The 20,947-nt window shown below is 42.3% G+C and overlaps 1 protein-coding gene across 29 annotated transcripts in view; it reads left to right on the forward strand.

Moving 5' to 3' along the window:
• Positions 1–20,947, forward strand: part of CAMK2B (calcium/calmodulin dependent protein kinase II beta) — a 704,764-nt gene that overhangs the window by 637,554 nt on the left and 46,263 nt on the right. For 10 of the 29 annotated variants that reach the window (XM_069214288.1, XM_069214292.1, XM_069214290.1 and 7 more), the window contains 3 exons: positions 2,218–2,340; positions 10,619–10,747; positions 18,733–18,852. The exons of 12 other annotated variants lie outside the window; for them this stretch is intronic. In XM_069214288.1, coding sequence (XP_069070389.1) covers positions 2,218–2,340; positions 10,619–10,747; positions 18,733–18,852 — 372 coding nt within the window. The remainder of the gene's footprint in view (positions 1–2,217; positions 2,341–10,618; positions 10,748–18,732; positions 18,853–20,947) is intronic. 7 more of the 29 variants (XM_069214303.1, XM_069214305.1, XM_069214306.1 and 4 more) reach the window with 2 other exon arrangements.

Raw genomic sequence — 20,947 nt, forward strand, 5'->3', positions numbered from 1 at the left:
TTATTTTATTTCTTTTAATCATTTTTCTATTTTGTATAACTTCTATTTCAGTTGTGTAGTGTTACAGAAATAATTTTGTTCATACATTTTCAAACATAAAGGTTGAATAAATGTTTTATTTTTTAAAATCCATAATAATTATGTCCACGTTTTGTTTCTGTTGGTTTTATTAGTTAATAATATAAATTACTAATATGACCTTTTAAGAGTTACTTGTAAAATACAGGTATTGTATTTTATAATGCAATATCACAATTTATTTCTATTGATATATGCATTTTAAAATGTTTTTAAAGTTAATTCATTATGGTTTATGTTATTGTTATATATACGTATTGTCATAATTGTAATATTTATTTTATATATGGATATTTTAATAGTAATGTTGGAAACAAATAACGTAACTTTTATTTTAAATAAAATCCTATGAATTGCAATTAAGTAGATACACTTACCATTACAAAGCAGATATTTTGGACTGTGATATTTGATAGTCAGTATTGTCACACTTCACATTGTGTGTTTGTAAATTCCATATTTTTCTGATATGTTTTGGTCACAATTCTTTTATTTTGTGACACAACCCATACCAGCATGATTTATCTGAAGAGGAATCCATACTGCTTTACTGTAGTTGATGGAGCGCCACACTGAATAGCCTTTGCAGACTTAGATTTCCTCAGAGAAGGACAAAGATGTTGCTCATTCCAACAAGGTTGTGTCTTTGTGCAGTTGGGGATATAGGTGTATCCTAAGTGCTAGTCTGAATGTCCACTAATATTTCCACTTTCCTCTGGCAGCAAAACGTGTGCACAGGTGTGATGTGATGTAGGTAGGTGAAAGGTTCACATTGGATTTTAAGGACCCAATCCACTTGGGCATCTCATCTGTGGTATCACAACAGTGTGACCAGCTGGCCCTGAAGCAGAAGACCTCTATTCTGTGAACTGCAATCTCCTGGCTGCATGCTTTTCTGTACCAGGCAGTTCCAAGCTTTGGAGGTAGGCTTTACGTAGCAGGTAGCAGCCACCACAGCAGACTAGAGATTCTACTGGGCCTGGGATTCAATCAGGAGGCTAGCTGTACTAGTGTCCATATTAAATCATTAGTCCAATAGAGACTGCTGACCTGCAATTAAGACCTCACCTAAATGTCCTGATAGGGGCCACTATAACCCTCCTCTAATCATCATATTGTGGAAGAAATTGTTTAAGTTCAGAACAGCACATTCCTCCCAGAGAAGTACGTCTTTAGTCTCATTTAAGTGCCCTAGCCATACACTTTTGTGAATCCGTCTTTATCATCGAGTGTCTGTAAACCTTTAACCTTTCATGACGATAGTGATAATATAATTCTGTTTGCAGATTTGTTAATTTGTTCCAAAACCTACAAGGTTTTCTAATAAGAATTCAAAATCCTGCACCATTCCTTCAGGCACAGTTGTCTGTCTGAAGATCAGATTCTGTAGGTGAGAAGGATATTGTCAATGCAGAATCGACAAGTTTGTAAGTATAGAGAAAAGGTGCATTGGGCCATGAATGAAATGACCAGAGAAAATAAAAAACTGTTAAACGTTAGATGTCAGATGTAAGGTAGTGACTGTTTAGTTGTCACTGAGGTAGATGTATAAATTCTGTTTCTGAAAAGTAGTGCTCCTAGTAACAGTGATGAAAGACTTATTATATACATCTGCATACTCACAAATTTACAGTAAATGTAAGTTTTGCTAAATTAAAATATGTTTCCTCCCTAGAATTTGGCGATTGTACTATGATGACTCCATAGGATCTTTATCTGTATGATTCTACAGAGTTCCATAGATGATGATTGTGGGGTGTGTCAAGTGATTTGTTGTAGGGAGCTAGGATACCTAATGGTGTCTGGGGTGGCTTTCATATGTGGGCACGAGTTGAGGCTGCAACCTCAAACCATCTCATACGCATGTCAGGAACAGATTCCACTGAATTCGTTACTGCCAAGACTTAATGCTGCCTGTGGTGGTATCCATGTGTGAGTCACTGGTTGCTACCAGTAGGAAAAGCCACTCTACATTGTCTTGCCAATATATTCCCAAGTGGGCAACCGTTTGATGTCAGGATCCCAGAACACCCTGTGCTGTTGGATGTTGTTTTCTTTACCTGTCCTTATTTCTGCTACTTTTCTCTTTCACTGTTTCCTATTCTCGTCTTCCTCCTTTCATCACTTTTTCATTGCCAGCTGCCAGGTTCTCTGATATTTTCAGTTCAGTAAAAAGGATCGCACCACCCCCAGACGCTGGGGGCCAATCGCCTGCAGTCACCCCATCATCTCCATCTCCATCAAATTCTGTGCCAGCCCAATGTGAGTAGCTCCTTGTAGTTTGTGACCCTTTCTAACAGATCCTATCCCTGCTTGCCTGTTGTTACTGCTCTTAGAATTAGTGTGTGCAGAGCATGCACAGTTTGTTGAAATCCAAAACAATGCAAACCTTGCTGCACAAAGCACTGCACGTGTTTTACTGTTGCAGCTTGAAACACTTAAACCTTTACATAATATCTACAACCTGCCTAATACTGTAATTCTTTAAGGAGCATGTAATGAAAACTAAATATTGACATCAAATGCCTAGATTCATTTGATGATCTGTAAGTTCTTTTGTAAAAATGTGAACCTCGATGACCTTGTAATATTACTAAATAACTAAAAACAGGTCAATAGTCACATCGACGGTAATGTCATGGCATGCTTAGCATTGAGAAGCAGCTCTTCGATTGCTGTACCTGTTTTGCCACAGTTTGCCCTGCATCCTAGAGAGTGTGTTTAGGTGACTACACATTATATTCATATTATAGATTATATCATATCACAGAGAGTTTGGAAAGAAGCTCTTAACTTAGTGAAGCTAAAAAGCATTTTCATGTTGCAGATTGTACACATGAAAAATGGAGCAGATCAATAGTCAGTCTTCTTGTGGGTATTTTCACAAATTTAGGTTGGAACTAAAAAGAGTTTTTGGAATGCTCTTCATATTATATTTTGCCTTTAAAGACATTCTTCTGTATATCACAGTCACCACACACAAAACATTAAACTGTCTTCAGAAGACGGGCACTGCTCTTCACATAACCAATACTACACACCATTAGCTCCCACCTCACCTTTGCCAACTCCCAGTACCTCATCTTGTTGGATTATTTCATCTCTAAATGAGCCTAGAAAGAGGCATTTGGACTTGGTCTCTAAAATCTCAGTTTAGAGTACTAGACTGGCTTCCATTAAAAGTCCTACGAATGCATCCAAGTGAGAACCACGACATATCTAAGCAGCAAGCTATACGACCACATGCACCAGTGATATCTCAGACACCTTTTGTTCTTATTTGAACCTACTCCACTTTCTCATAAAAGTTCTTTCAACCAAAGGCTATTCTCAAATCCACTCAGCATATCACTGAACCATAACCAACTCCACAAACCCCGTTTTGTGAAAGGGTTTAAAAAATATATATTATCAAGTTTGAGCTGGCAGCAGTGAAATCTGACAGTATCCAAATCCTCCTTCAATCCACATCTGGATTAAAACCACAGTGCACAGCTAAACCCCCAAGGGGAAAAAATTGAGCAGAAGATAAAGAGAGAACACTGCTGACACAATTGCCTGTCTAAACCCTCAGAGAGGTTGGTCAACAGTATCACAGACTATGGAGGTCACTGGCTTCTGAATTCAGTAGACTGAAACTGGTTCCCTGGAACAAACAATTGAGTCTAATAAAGCGTGCAAAGAAAAGGACACAAATAGGGGATAAAAACAAACTACAAACAGTAAATTATAAGAAAGATAAAGGAAACCCTGACATAAGGGACCAGAAAGGAGTTAAGCAAAATAAAAGCTGAGAGATGGAAAACGAGTGCAAACTGGGCATGGCAGCAAGAGCCCGTACACCAGCTTAAGTTGCCAGAAATAGTTATTTTTGCGACTGCATCTTGGTGACCATGGTGACCCGGAAGTGCAAGCTTAGCTTGGAAGTGCAAGCATGACGCACACGTGTTACTTGTCTGAGCCCTGCCTTCTCCTGTGCCCTAACCATAATTGTTTGAGCTGCCACTTTCTCCTTCCATGTCTAGTAAGGTGCTTTGTGATACTAGTATGTTTGTCTGTATTCAGATATCTAAAGTGTTGGTCTTAATTGAGTATATATGCCCTAGTTTTCCTAACAACTACATCTCCTGCATCACCAATAAAACGTGCCGGATCACCGATAAAGCAGTAGCAGTCAGCACATGAGAATACCTACCACAAGAACTCACCATCTAAAGAGGCTATTACCTGCAAGGAGACAAGACATCAACAGAATCGAAAATAAGAAATGTGGGAGTTATACAAAAAGGAGACTAGCCTTCCAGTACATGCTCTAATGATATGGAACAGCATTCCACAGTGTCCAGCTCACTACATCCGTCGTCTAGTTCACTTCAAGGGGCATCTTATTAATCATTGATGTTGAACCCCAGCTTTACAAGCCGATAAGTTTCACATTTAATGTATAGTTCATTGCTCCCTAGTTAGATTTCAGTGTGAAAAGTATCAGCATGAACATTCAAACATATCCAGGAAAACCTCATCTGATGAATGCTTGCCTCATCTTTGCAAACAACAAGTGTGCCATGTCTAACTTCTTGAACATCTATGCAGCCAAAGGCCTACGTCCTCATTCAGTCATGGCCTATGCTGTTCATCCAATCGACTAATACAATCAGACAGCTTTACATCCAACAAACACCCATCCAAGCAAACCTCACTCCCCGTTCTGCCTTCCCAGCAGTAAATGCAACACAATTCTATTCCATATCCTCCCATCCCTACGAATACAACTACTCAAAGCGTAAGACACTTTCTCAGGAAAAGTAGACAGCCAACACATACTTCATATTCTATGTCTAAAACACTATATCATTCAATCCCAATCAACTATCAGCTGATCCAGCCAAAGCCCACATCGCATAACCCATTCTCAGAAAATCTCATCCCAAAAAAACCTACACCATTTTTCCTATCCCCCATGCATCATACCACCCTCACTTGAAGATCACAGGAGAGCCCCCACCTATCCATGACTCTCACCAAGATAGCCAATACCTCACCTTGATCACATCAGAGCTACCACCACCACACCCATATCATGACCAGGAAAGAGAAAGCCTCACTCTCAACATTACCAAGACAGTCACCTCAAAACTCCTCAGAACTCTGAACTTCAACATGACTGTTAACCTCCTGCCCTTCAACGTCACAATAACAACTATCTTACTATGAATCTTCCCAGGTCAGCAAACTCCTACCATATATCTCACCATAACCACCGCCACCTTATAATGAATGCAAACTGAACCTTGGCAGGGCAACTACCCTTCACCATGACTCTTACCAGGACGGCTTCCACCGCACCATGTGCCTCAAATCCATCACATAACCTTTCACTACTCTTTGGAACGCTGTCCCAGGTTGTAAAAACTGGCACCTAACTAAAGCATTGCACTTCAGTCAGAACCATCAGTGTACATAAACCTACCACTCCAGTCGAATTGACAAGTTAATATATGAATATGTATTAGTGTAACACTCCAAATACTCACAGATCAACAATACACAAATAGAAATGAAAGCTCACTGTATAGCAAATTGAATCCCCACACTATTCCTTCCCCCTTTAAGAATGTTGCTGTAATGAAATATATCGAAGCAACCAGAACACGGCCATGATAAGATTTGAAGCACTGTAACGTGATATCTAGAATCAAACACTCTTACTGTATCTGAACAGCTACATACCTCGAGCTCCTGATGCATACTATTTTGGGATATGTATTCTTTGACCAGAAGAGTCCTCCTAAACCTGCTATAGAAAGCAAAATAAAGCAGAGCTCCTTTACCACCTGGTTAGGTTCTTCCTCGGAGGAGCTTTGCCACCCTGGATAAACATCACCTCTTAGCCTGGTATGGACCAGTGGCATAGGGTAGTCCATCCAGGGATTCAACAGTGCCCAGAAACTCACAGTGATCGCTCATGGGCCCTGTTAGACGTACAGTGTTTTTGTTCCTTCAAGGGGGGGCGTTTCTCACTGTAGCCCACCCTAGCTTCCATCTTAAGATTCTAGTGGGAAGCGTTGCAGTTGGGATCGATACAAATTCCAGAGGACCCCGGCGTAAAGCTAGATCTGGAGGCCGTGGAGTTGCATAGCTCTCTTGCAAAATAATTCCAGATTATATACTTTTTTGGTAATCGCCTACTTATGCAATTTAGCACACTCGTTTAGGCTTCAAAAAGAACCTGAATTACCAAACCACTTTTAAAACCAGCTGACTGAGACTTAGAAAGAAATGGTATAAAAAAGATATTATCACTTTCAGTTCCGTGAGCTACTACTAATTTAATGACTTTTGAGAAAAATAGACGGATAGACAGGAACTGTAGAAATATCTAGCACTTATTTTTTTTCTTCACTGTAAAAAGTCCCACATTAGATCCGCTACTCCTGGACTTGAAGTCGACTTTAACTCCCCTACTGTCTCCTTCGTGTCAAGGTCTATGTCTTTCCCTCGTCACTTTTTAGGCACTCTGTGCTTTCACTGGTTTATCCCCGTGCCATCTTTTTGTTTTATTTCCCCCTCCTTATGACTTCTGTATCATTCACCACAGTTTTCCCTCAATCCCTGTCAGGGCCCTCTGTACCTTATTTCCTTGCTGTCTGCTTTTCTGTTTCGTCCCTCTTGCCCTTAGTATTAATATGTGACTTGTCCATTCATTTGCTTTTGTGTGATTTACTCCCATTAGTTAGTACTTGGGTGGGTGCCTTAGCACTTTAATAGAACATAGCTGTCTAGTGTTGGAAGTCTGAGTGGGTGGGTCCACTTACTCTCATGCTTAGTCCCCTTCCCAGCCGGGTAGTTCCTGTCAGGCCAATCATCTTTTTTCAACGACCTGAAGTGCAAGAGGTTCTTTCTTGTGATGCATTTTCTGGTGTGAAACTACTTACTGCTGGATATAGGACTCCTGATATGACTGCGAGTTATAAACTTTCTTTGGACTACAGGTTCCTTAATCTGAAGGCTCATGCTTCCCAGGATTCTCAGAAAATCATAGTATCATCAATCACGAATTCAAGAGATGCTCCACAAATGTGTGCTTCCTCTCCAGAAGCAGAAGAAACAGAAGTATTCTTTTTTTCTGTTTCTTGTTTTGAAGTACAGCGCTTAAATGTGCCCTGAAAGTGGCACACATCCACGTGTGAACTATTTAAAGAAAGAGGCAGTCCTGAAAAAACTTTTGCAGGTGACTTCAGATGAACATTTGTCATCCATGGACTTTTAAGATCCAGATTTCGACGTCCCAGTTTGTCGTCAACATTAGCTGTTTTCTAGCTGGAGTTTGTCATAACCAGATCTAGGTTTTGCCATTAGTGCGGAGGTCCAACCTCCTGCGTGTTTAAAATAGTCTTAGTGCCACTTCTGGGGCTGTTACATGCTAAAAATGTTCAAGTCCAACCATACTTCCATTGCTGACTAATGCACGCTCCTCCTTCGTAAGAAGCACTGATGGTCACTCTGAACGCGTTAAAGCTCTTCATAGCCCTCAGACGGACAGTCTACAAGTTGTCAAGTTTTAATTTATTTACAGGAATGGCTTCCACCACACCACAGTCACAAGCTTTAGTCTTAGCTGACGACCGTGCTACTATGCTACTAGCCAGCAGTAATACCTTCAGGAGACATCACATCATGGCAGTTGCTTTCATGGTCCCCCAGTGGGGTTACTTTCAAAGCCAATTGTGTATCTTGTTTCCCAGCACTACTGTCCTAATTCCACGGAATTAGACTCTCCTGTTCTTATGTCTCCACAGCTGACAGTTTTCCTGTAGTAGCAAATATTTGCCCCTGTTCTTACACTTAGAATGTGAGCCCTAGTTGGGGTCGTTTTGTAGTCTAGCTATGAAGGAAAGTGTTTCTCACTTTTAGAAAAGAAGCAAGACTTCTGTGTATTGGATCCAAGACTTTAAGGTCTCACACCTCATGTGCCTTGATCAGAGCGATGACCAGTGGTTCTAGCAAGGTCTAATGAAATTGTTTTCATTTACAAGCAGCTCAAATTCTGCATTGGATATGAATGTGGTTCTAAATGGTCTACCGCATTACCAGCGGCGGTTGCTATTAATAAGTGGTTGGGCGGGGGGCTCTGGGGAGCCAGGGGGGTGGGGGTAAATAACAAAAATAAAAAGTGCCTACCTGCTGCTGCTGGCCACCATCTCAGTCTTCATCCACTCCAGTCCCGACTCCCGATTCCCCAAGAGCTGATACACACTGCGCAGGTTTCAAGACGCCAATGAAGACACTGCTGTCATGCGGGTAATACTGTTTCCCAGCATGAGAGCAGCACCGTGATTGGCCTGAGCGGGCTGGTTTAACGCTCACTCGGGGCCTGGGAGCCTGTGCCTCTTCTCCACCTGCCTGCTCAGCACAGCCGGGTGGAGAAATCTAAGTCACATGTCGGTTTGTCCGTCCTTGGACAGCCAGCCAAACCAACAGGCTCACCTGCTGTCATCATGCCCCCCTGAGCCCCCCGCCCTAGACTCAACTGGCTCTAGCATGAGAAAAATAAAATGATAATAAAATTGTTTTATTATCATTTTTTTCACGTTTCCCTCTGCAAGGTCAGAGCCGGGGGTGTGACGATCCTCCGCCATAACAGAGGAGCAGTCGCTGCGCATAACCCTTTCAAACCACTGGTGTCTGCTTATATTAAGCATGCTCACTAAATACCAACAAGTAGTTAATCTTTTTGGATGTCAGTAAACCCAGACATATTTGCCATGATCTTGTAATAATGAAATCAGGTTACTTGCCTCTTTGATCAACTGGACTACTACTGGGCGCTTTTCTAAAATGAGCCATGCTGTAGTTTACTTGCCATTCACTATACCTACTACAAGCCTTAGTTGTTATCAGACATTTGGAAGATCCAGTGAGATTATTTACACCAATAAGTAACTCCTATCCTGCACTGGCCATGAATATGCTCTGCTGCACAAGTCGTTCAAACCTGTGATACCAGTTTATATCAAGTAATGCCCAATAAATAGCAAGAAAATGTTATTCACGCTGGATGTCAATACGCCCAAGTATAGTGATCACGATCCAGTAAAAATTAAAACATGTTACTCATCTCAACCCTCCACCTATCTCTTCTGTAAAATAAGCCTTCTTGTAATTTACCAGCCATTAACTATACTTGTTACCAGTCAAGGTTCACATTTGAAAGGCCAATCAATATTGTTTGCCCCATTAAGTACCTCTCATCCTGCACTGGGAAAGAATGTGGTTCTAAATACGCCCATCACACAACCCTTTGAGCGCTTATATCAATTTAGTGACTCAGAGAACTGTCTTCTTATTAATTAATCTCATAGAGTAAGGGAGCTGGAGGCTCATATGTCCCAGGAGCCGTTTCCTGTTTAAAAGAATAAAAATAAATAAAGAAAAGCTACTTTTTAATTTTTTTGGACAGAATAATTGTTTTCACCACCTTTTTTGCAAAATAATCTTCTGGATTAAAAGAACTCTTCATAATTCAGAGATACCTACAGGCATGGACTGAAAGGTAAAAGCAGACCCAAAAATTCAGTACCAGCATTATATACACTGGGTGAGTGGAGGGAATGAGTACCCAGAAAGAGATTAAAAAAAAAAAAAAGTCCTAAACTAATTCATTTAGAGTACAGTTTTCCAACTTAACTGGCTAAAAAACAAAGCTTTAGAAGCGTTACTTTGCATAAAAACAGTGATATTGCCCTCCATCTCAGGAATTGTTGTAGTACATAAAAGCATTTTGATTTCAGCACAACTCTTTTATGTGCCCATGCAAGCATTGTCTTCTACTCCTTAGCGTCTGCTTTCAAAGATGAATGGATCCAGGGTTGACACCCATTTAAGTCAGGACCTGCTTAATAATATTTTAGGTTAAGACCGTAGGCTTAAGTTTATCAAATAGCTCGATATTATTTGAGGCACCATTTTCGATTCCAGTGGATTTTTTTCTGTAATCTCAAACTTTAGTCTAATTCATTCAATTGAGATGAAGCAACTTCAATTCCCAGAATGCACTGTATTTTAAATGACAACCGAGAGCTGGAACATGATGTCTCTGATTACATAGAACATCTGGTATGTCTATGTATGCTGGATGTAAGCCAGGCTGTATTCCATTACATTTCATGAATGGGAATAATCCTTAAAATGACTGTGATTTAAGATTAGATAAAAGTTACTCACTGTCGTAACTCCTGTATTCTTAGACCATCAGCCTCTTTATTCATACAAGGCATTATTGGTCACATCTGCTCTAGCATGTCTATAATGTATACTTCACTCCCTAGCAAAGAAGAGTAGTTTTGCAAAAGACAGGAAAAGGAAGTAGTGTGTATGTCCCACACATATGGCTGAAGGGGCTAATATTACACAGGTTACCAATCTAATATTTGCTTGCCGCTTAGCCTGCCCTCGTATCTGCTGTGTTTTCTGAGTCCACTCTCGTGCCTTCTGATTCTTACTTCCGCTACTTGTTCTTACCTTCCTTTTTTTATTCCAGCTGCCAGGTTAAGTGATGTTCTAAACCTGGCCAAAAGAGCAACCCCCGAGGCAGAAGCAACCAGGCCTGTTGCCCCCAGATCTATCACCCCTCTGGTTCCCTCTGTCCCAAACTCTGTACCTTCCCAATGTGAGTAGCCTGCCAGGATAATGGCACAACAGTGTGAGTAACTGGCTTGGCTAACAGTCATGAAGAGTTTGTGTGTGCATACAACCTGCTTGTCTGAAAGCTACACACTGTTAAACGGCCTGGCTAGGACTCGTTGTTTGTGGGTAAAAAGCATGGCTAACAGCTCTGAGTTATGGGTTACCAACCTGTCTAACAGCTCAATGAAGTGCAAAATTAGCCTGGGTAAGTCAGCTGAGCTCTGCTGGTAACCAGCTTGTTTGTCATGCATTGTTTGAATCTGACATGTTTAACTGATATACGCATGTCCATGCACCCTTACAGTTTTACAACCCAACTGTGCTAGATGTTAGGCTTTGGGGACATGTAGGCTGCCTTATAAATTATAAAAATGTAAGCCTGGATAACTGCTAATCATTGGGGCTAGCTACTTGCCACAAAAGCTAAGCATTGTGACGCTATTATCAGTTGTGTAAGTGTTTTGATTGTGTCAAGCCTGTAATAGAGGTAAGCAACTTCAGCAGCCTGCCATTTCTATATTTAATTAGATTAACAATCTGTGCTGGCCTACAGAACAGTAGTTTATGTAGCCCTTTTAGCTGCAGATTGCTGACTGAGAGGCAGTGCTGGTCTATTTTAGTCATTTAATATGGTACTTATTTTAAAAACTCTTTCCCAAGAATGTTTGCCAAACTGTGACCTAGAACACAAATGCACTTTCTCTATTTTTGCTTCTTAGTGAGTCACTGCCAGCTCATCCCACAAGAAGCCACTTCACATAACTAAAGTAATAAATAAATATAACGGATTCTGCTGTGTTGCCCCTTTCTTAACTCTTTGTAAACTTTGACTGCTGTGTCACAGCTACATTAGCATGTTTTGCTGTTTTTTATTTTAGTATTTTTTTATTTATAGCGTATGAACCACGAGACATATTGGTGGTCATTTGGACTTTGGTGGTAAAAACTGCCTACCAACGCAATGATGGCCGCCAAAATACTGTCTCGGTGGCTACCATCCGTCCGCCTTATTATGATCACTGCCGGACTTCCGCCACAAGAAGGGCGATAATACGGCAGTGATCATGCTGGCGGATGGTGGTAAGCTGGCACTGCTACCATCAGCACCACCACGTCACGCCAGTAGAACGCCGCCAGCCTTATTATGACAATTCATAGGGCCTGGCGGTGTTCTGCTAGCGGGGCGCTGCTGGCGGCAGCATTTCCCCTTCTCATTCCCTGCCGGACGACCGCCTCGCCGAACAAGGCAAGTCGGATGTCTGACAGAAGAGGGGGTGGGAGGGTGATGGTGTTATGTGTGTGTGTGTGTGTCTGAGTGTGTGAGTGCATGTGCGAATGTGTTTGTGTGTTGTGTAGTTTGCATGTTTGTATGTGTGTGAGTGAATGCATGTAAGAATGGTGAAGTGAGTGTGTGTCTGCATGTCAGTGTGAATGTGTAAGAATGTGTGTCAGTAAGTATGCATGTATGCAGTGTGTGTATGAATGAGTGTATGGCAGTCTTAGTGAATGGGTGTATGCGTGGTGCGTGTGAGTGTCTGCGTGTATGCGGGGAGGTGGGTGTGGGGTGAGGGGCGCTGTGACTGGTGGGGGTGGGGGCAGGGGGGTGATGTGTTCGTGTTTGGCTGTGGGGTCAGTTGTGTGTGTGTCTGTGGGTGTGTGCGTGTATGGGGGTGGGGGGTGTTTGTGGATGGAGGGGGTGGGGTGTGCTTGTGGATCGGAGGGCGTGTTTGTGGAGGGGTGTTTGTGGATCGGAGGGGCTGGGGGTGTGTGTGTGTTGATCGGAGGGGGTGTTTGTGGCCCCGAGGGGGTGGAGGGGGTTTTTGGATGGAGGGGGGCTTCTGGTGAGTGTTTGGGGGTGTGGGGGAGCCACCTACCGGTGACAGGAACGGAATTCCCTGTCACCGATAGGGCCTACCACCAACCCCACGAAAACCATGGTGGTAGGCAGACTCATAATGCTGCCGGTAGTACTGTGCCGTCTGCCAGGCTGGAGATTGACATCTCTGGCCCGGCGGCTGATACCGCCATGGCGGTATGAGTGGGGAAGTGTCGGTTGGCTGCAGCCATCCCACCGTTCTCATAATGTGGCGGGATGTACCGCCAGCCTGTTGGCGGAACTATTGCCACATTAATACTCACCGTTGGGGTCATAATGGCCCCCATTATGTTGCTCCAGTCAATACAAAATATCCATGGCAGGCCCTGGGTGCAGAGTCTGGCCTACAGCCAGGCTCTGAACCCAGCTCCTTTGACCCTAGCAACTGCTCCATACAGTATTTAACATTGAGTTCTAGGCTGAGTGCAGATTCTGGCCATGTGCTTAGCCACCATGCCCCCAGACCCTTCTGTTAAACATACCCAAGCCTTGGGCTGTGTGAATTGACTGAGGATAACCGTGTCTTCTTCCCATTGGTGCCCATTTTAGCACTGTGGCTTTGCTTTGTTTACTATCATTAGTATTATTATTATTATTATTATTATTATTATTGTTGTTACTATACACAGACTCCTTTGATTTGCAGTGGTCCTTTTAGAGCCATAGATCTTGTGTGTAATTATTGATGAACTATATGTTTTCATCTTAAAACAAACGTCCTTCCCGGCATTGGGGAATGTGCTCCTAGCACGAGCTTATCCACTCAACCGTCCTTTTCTTATTTATTTTTTATGTGCTGAATCTGTAACCATCCATGGGTCTGGAGCCTCACAAAATGGCAGCCATGAGTATTTGCACATTTTACGCAAGAATCAATAAATCAAGAGATGCACAGCAAATTTTTCACCCATCTGAAGGTTCTGCCCTTTGACATCTTATCACATCCTGTCATGTGTTCAAGGATGTCCTGCCCTCAGCTGGTATCCTTCCAAATTTGTTTAACACTGTGGGATTTAGACAGTCGCGGCTCGGTGCGCGGTGAAAGTGCAGGCTGGCGCAAGGCAGGGATGGACAAAATAAACAAACATTACATTAAAAAAAAAATTTACCTGCCTGCCCGCCGTGCCGCTCCTCTTTTCTCAATCACTGCAGGCTCCCAGCCTGCCCTGTGGCCAATCCTAACGCTGCATGAAAGCAATGTTAAGATTGACTGGAGCGCCCTGGCTTGGTGCTCCCAGGCAAACTGGGAGCCTGTGCCTGCTCTCTTCAACCCTGCAACACAGTGCCGGGTTGGAGAGAGCACAGTGCGCATGTGTGTTCTGGTGGCCCGATACGGTCAACAAAACACACAGGTGCACTGAGGGGAGTGCACACCACTCCCCTCCATGCTATCATCCCTCCATGGTCCTTCCCCTTTAAAAATAAAAAGATAATAAACTGTTTATTATCGCTTTTTTTTTTTAAAGCTTTGCCACTGCTGCTGGCGGAGGGGGGGGACGACATTCCTCTGCCATAGCGGAGGAGCCGCCACTGGATTTAGAGACAAGTGTGGAACCCTTGCAACATGTAATAGGGCCCACAACACGTACTGCTTGGGTCTGTTGATCCAGATAATGAACTTGGCAAGATGAAAAAATACTGCATCATGCATATATATTTTATTTTAATTTTAATGGCATGATGCTTTTTAAATCCAAACACATTGATAGCCTGTGAATAAACGTTCACTATATATGAAAGATTAATCCTTGGAAGTAAATATCTCAACAACTACTTAGTGGAGTTTCGTCCCACCACAATTATGAGTAAAGCGTTACATTATTGTCAAATTTGTTGTAAGCCCATTCAGCAGTTTTTGCTGTAGCTAGGGCAGTCATTTGAAGGGGACTGGGAACCATAACTTTTAAAACACCTTGAATTGTTTCCCGATTGACCAATCTGCATGACACCTAATATAAAGAATATAATCTGTATGAATCAAACGTCTGTCAAATTTCTTGCCGATTTGTTAAACAGTGGTAAAATTATTAGCTACATTTCACAATGAGGAGCAAGAAGCCGAAAAAATCTGGGTACCCTCGGCCTCCCAAATGTTAGACCATACAATGAAATTCGTACACAGAGGAAGGGATAACCCTTCAATTTTCTTTGTTAAATTATTAGCAAATCAAACACGCCATTTCTTATAGGAAGTGTTACTTGCCATAGTCAGTGTCAACTTTGTAATATTTATATGTGTGTATATTACATGTTTGGTAGCTTTTCATTCGCAAAACGAAGTGGTTTCAGTGTCCACGTTTCACAGCAATGTCATAACCGTAAATTCATTTCCATAACTTGTGGATGTGACATCCTTCCTGTGAACTATTGATATCATACAATAGGAACACTAAGAAGCATTTTTTAGAGTCTGGTATAGCAGGATTCTCTCTGTAAACTGATAGAGCTCCCGCTCCACTAAACTCACAGTTCGTCTGCCTCGTTTGGAGGTGGGGGAAGCACCTCGTTTACACTGGTGAAGCCTCAGGTGGCTCCGCAGACGTAAGCCTTGGAACTGATGGCCTGTCCCCCACTGGGCCACCAAGTCATAGTGAAGGTCACCCCACCATATTCAGGGAGGGGCAATGTGACTAGATTCCCCTGCCCCAGAAGGCGGACAGGGAACTCAAACAATGGTCTTGACACTCTGCATCACGACCATTGTCTTTTTGTTTTCAAGAAACAAACTCCCACCTTGGCAGTTTGTTTCTTGATAACGAAAACATTTGTCGAGCAGATGCAACAAACCTAGGTCTTGCTTACTCTGCACAGTTAGGCACCTTAATTGGAGCCACCAGACCGGCAGCTCCTCTGAAGTCACAGAGAGCCCTGCTTGCTTGCTGATATTTCTAAATTTGACGAGTGGTTCTCCTCCAGGACAGCAGAAGCCTAGACTTCCGCCAACCTGGCAAGCCGGTGGACTAGCCGCAAGGTCAAAATTACTCTGTTAGTCTCAGTCTTATTTCATTCCCTCCAACTAAATAGTATATTATGCATAAAACTGCATTTAGCTAAAGGCAGCTCCAAACCACACTGCTGATCTTCAGTATTATACTTTGATTAACATCCTCTTAATGAAAGATAAACAAGACCTGATCATTCTAATTGCAGCCAGCGTCCATTGCTAGCTGTAGCTTGCAGACACTAGCTTGACAAACCTCATTTCCACATCTCTTTACACCAGACCCCATTTTTGAATGAATCTACTTAAAGATGTTGTTTTTACTTCAGACATCCGAAAATCATTTTTATGTAAGCTGCATCAAGATAAACATGCAACATAAACCGTACATAGCAGGTATCATGTGTATTATGATCTAATGCCACTTTCAGTGTATGGTAGCATTTTGTCACCGGATCCCTGGAATGGCATAACGTAACCATAATTCACTCGTTATTATTCCGCATCCTCAATGTAGGCACCACAATCAGCGCTAAAAAATAACAAATAAAATGCCAAAAACATAATACTTTGAAAGCAGCTGAAATAATCATTCACATTAGAGCCATGCTGAGTATAATTTAGTTTCATAAGTAAGTCAGGTTTTCTGAGTTCCATAAACACACTTCATCCACATAGCAAGGGATACATGAGAGAAACCTGAAATATTTTCACAAATGGACAATGGAAGAAAACATTTTAAAATTATAACTACAGAGCTAATATGTGGCTTTCCACATCACAGTGCCAGCACCTCATCTCACCCAGCCCTGTCTCAAGTTTGAAGGGGATTATTTTATATGGAGTCACCAGTTTATTTGCCATCACAAAATAAGATTGAATATCCATGTGCTCAAAATAAAAGTTGCTTATATTAAACACAATCTTACTAAATTGATATCAGTTCAGTAGATTGTGAAGTGTGCATCGCTTAACTAAGCTATGTTTTTTGTTTTTTTTGTTTTAATTTAGTTTCTAAAAAATGTTTGTGTCCTGGCCTATCCAGAAACCACCAAAGCCTAGGTAATCTCTCTTGGGTTAATACAGGAATTTGAAGTTGTTATCTCCTTAAAAGGTGCCAACAAAACGTAACAGAGTCTACATACAAGATCAAATGTAGTTCAATATGAGAAACCCAAGCCAGCCCCCAACCTGATTGACTTTAGAGACATGTAAGGTGCCAGCCCCCCCCACCCCCCAATGTTTCCATAGGAGTCCATCAGTCTTATCAAGGTCAAATATACATGTAGGTAACCATCAAACATAAATTTGGAAAACAGTGTCACAGTTCTAGAAAGTGAATCGTGGTACGGGGTGCTTTCCATTCGCCTCGCCCTCCAAAATCGATCCAGGCCATTCATAACATAAGTGATTGATGAGTTCTGAGCCTAAAATAGTGGTATCCATGTTATCTTTTAAATAACCAAGATATCGAAATTCACTCTTCATCTTCGTTTTTGTTCACCCTAAAGACTACCATTTCTTTCTTTACATGTCCAAACCATATCATGAGGTTTACTCAGGTTGGTTAGTATGTGATTATCAGCTTTTCCGAAAAGCATCTCATTGTACCGTGCAGCTAGAGGAATACTACAGATTGTCATGTTTTTAACATGAGATAATGTCAGGACATGCTCACACCTTTTTTTAAGGAAAATATTTTTCTCGACTTATTATTATCTTCATGGCGTCACTTAAAGAGATCTCAAACAGACGAAGGGCAGTTAAGGAACCCTGCCTTTGTGCTTCAGGAAATACGTTTCGTGGCCTTAGTGCATTTAGTTACCTTCATTCTGATTGTAGTATCATTCCACGTTCCGCAGTGAGGATCTGCCTGCATCTTAGGCCACAATATAGCTTGATATACTTTATCAAACTCCTGCCACTTCAATACTGCTTGGCATTTTAAAATGCTCATAAATTGCGCCATGTCTTCTGTCACAGATTGTATCACATTCTAGAGCGGCAGCGTCCTGCATCACAGATTGCGTCAAATCTTGAAAAGGCGCGAAGGAACGTAGCTGCTGCTCCATTACTAACTGTGCATTCTGAAAAAGCTCTTACATCACCATGCTTCCTGTTTCATAGCTTACGTGGTGCTTTAGAAAAGGTCACTGTAACTTCTACATCACAACTTATTCTTCATTCTAAAAGGAATTTACAGTTTACTTTACCTTCTAGTGACAGCTTGCTCAGTGTTCTAGGAACATTAACAGCAAAGGCGCAGGCTCTGATTTTTAGGACTGTATTTCATGGTGGACCCCTTGCGATGTAGAAAAACAAATGTGAAAGAGGTAGGGAGCACTCATAATTAAATCTGGAACGGCCATTCATTCGTACAAAAAGGGGTGATAAAATAGCTGTGACCGAGAGAATTTTGTTTTTTGTTGTAATTGTTTTTCAATAAAGCATTATTTATTGCAGAGAAAAGAACACGGGTCTGAGTAGTTGACAGGAGGTAGATCTGGCCATATGTGCCTTATGTGTTAAGTGAAAGTATGTTGCCCCTTTTATTTAAAGTCTTTGTCATTATTTGGAGTCCGAGTCTGAAAATGTTCACCTGCCCATTGGGTCACATGTTTGCAGGAAACGGATGTTCTTGTTCCAGTCCCACTAGGATTCTGGGATCTGTAGCCCAGACCAGGCCCAGGACTACAACTCCCAAAATGCCTTTGCGGATAGACTAAACAAAATCCAGAACCGTTTTGGCCTGACCCGGTGCCTCACGGTTCCCCTGTCTCCCACCGTCCTCACTGACCATTTTTTTGGTTGCTATGTACGTGTAGGGTGGCCTTATGGCTCCATGTCGCCTGGACTCGTATACAGTCCCTGCTTTACCTTTAGCAAGCCACTGTATTTTGGTGCCTCTAGTCGAAATGGTTTTATTCTAAGCCAAAAGCAAAACTCCCAAAATACCTTGGTTTTTTTAAACGAAACGCCTGGACTGGAAGCGTGGCATCCCACTGATGTGAAGCCATATGGTCACACTACGTAAGTGTACGTATGCTTGTTCGTCCGTGTTTTTAGCTCTCATTTTTTTCATTCTGTTGTTGTTTTTTCTTTGTTCCTCTCTCTCTCCTCGTTCCCTTTTCTCTCCGTCTGCTTTCCTCAGCTGCCAGGTTCACTGACATATTTAACACAGTAAGAAGGGGCTCAGAAGTGGATGGGGCACAGTACGCCAACACCCAACACCGGCTCTCCCAACCGCACGTTAACTCTCCGTTTATCCAGCGTAAGTAGCAAGTCCACCGAGCCACGCTCCCTCGCCACCCAGGAGCACCCCATACTCTGGACACATTGTTTGTTTGTTCTTCATACATGTATGTCTGTCTGCTTGTTGACTTCATTCACCTCAGTCATAATCACAGTGGCATCTGCCTAGGAGTGCACCAGAGTCCAGGCCGCTTGGCAGACTAGTTCTGCGAAGCTGCAGCAACTGGGGGGTGGCTGGTGTTCAGTGGTTCTACACCAGAGCTACAGGAGAGGAGAAACTGTCGTTTTTCCAGACATACCTCTCAGCTAGTGGTCACTAGTGGAAGATGCTGGGGTTTTCCAGAGCTACTGCAGAGTTCCAGGCCATTGCAAGATACTACAGATACCGCAGAGCTCCAAGACTTTAGGGCACAAAGAGGGGTTTGTCATGGGCGGCCACAGATCCCCTAGAGATCCCTAGTATGCATCCTGGAACTAGGATCTCTGTAGTCCCCTTGCAGAATATCCAGGTGGATTGGGTTTCTGAAGTCATCCTGTGGCACAGCCGTCTTTTAACGTTGTGTTTGACAACTGGGGTCACATAGGAAAGCCACACAATGAGACCTGACTTATAATGTAGAAAGTTTTATCTGAAATTCAATAAGGAACCCATGGGACATGGGGAAGGAGACTGCTTCAGGGCACAAGAAGGTAGAACGGGAGCTGCATCCAGATTTTCAGTGACCACTGTAATATTGGTTAAGAAGAAAGGCCACCATATTCTGCTCTGTAAACCTATGACTATGAAGTATGCACGTAATGTTAATACCTAGGGGTTAATATATGACTCAGTTTTAAATGTATGTGAACGAAATATCTTTGAGTTCCACTATCTAGTTCTCAGTTCTATGGTGTGAGCAATTTCCCTCAGACTGCCTCCTCCCCCTTGGAGTCGAGGATCCTCCAGGCTCAGCCAAAGGCAGTGACAAGAGCAGGTCTGTAAGTAAGCAGATTTAAAACTTGTCTGCGCTCTGAGTTCACATTGCTGCTATTTGTACCATAAGAAGGCAAGTGAATAACAGGATACGTTAGTATAATTAGCTGGTTTACACATTTTAATCCAAGTTGAAGATCCGTCATTGAGGGACACTAGCAGGGTCCTAAGTTTCCAGGTACTCAAGATTGCACTGAACCGTATACAGACCATCACAGACTATCTTATGAAAGCTTTCCTAGTCCTACTCTGCTTATCTGCATGTAGAAACTGGGGTTTTGTGGATATTCGTGTTTTTTGGAGGTCTGAAGAGAAAACAAGGCTTATATTACTTTACTACCTTTTGCGATGACACACGTAAAGGCCCCCTATGATGTACGAGAGCAACCATTAGGTTTATGGAAAAGTAGGGCAAGGTAATAAGAGGAGCATGGGCTGACTAAGCTAGAAAAGAGATTATGAAGAGCTCATGCTTAGACCCGATAAGTCCTAATTAAATGGAAAGCTCACATAGCGCAATAAAAATTTTAAAATCATTTATGGAACACAATTTGACTCAGACGTACAGCTGTACAAATCTCAGTGTTCATTATACAGACAGGCTCTGCCTTTAAAGTATCCACTTTACTTACTCCAATAATATGGACAATCTTGCCTCCAATTCAGCAAAATAAAACACATTTGAGCCGGTCGGAAAGAAAGTCGAACTCCACCCATCCCTCTTAATGGCCGGACCCAGGGTAAATTGCCACTGCCCCACCCAATTAGCCATGTTGATAACATACATTATTAATAAGGGGCTGGTGGATAGCACTCATTCTGGGGTATAGTGAGAGCCGAAAAAGATAAAGGCCCAGGTCATGCTGGCTTCCTAAAGGGTGCAGGTGTGAGGTGGGATATGTTACCCTCCTTCAACTCTCTGCTTTCCATGCCCAGACAGACGCTCTTGCATTATTCACACTTACAAAACCAAAAGTTATAAAAGTGAGCCTCTGTGGCTCCGCCATCCCTTCTGCAACCCTCAAAGACAGTATAAGGGCAGCTCATTGAGTTCAAACAGATTGTCCACAGTTTCCACCAAATGAATTGAAAAGAGTAACCTTTACATTGAGTTATTGTCTCATAGGGTTATCTTTCATTT

The sequence above is a fragment of the Pleurodeles waltl genome, chromosome 11 (genome assembly GCF_031143425.1).
Source record: "Pleurodeles waltl isolate 20211129_DDA chromosome 11, aPleWal1.hap1.20221129, whole genome shotgun sequence".
NCBI lineage: Eukaryota > Metazoa > Chordata > Amphibia > Caudata > Salamandridae > Pleurodeles > Pleurodeles waltl.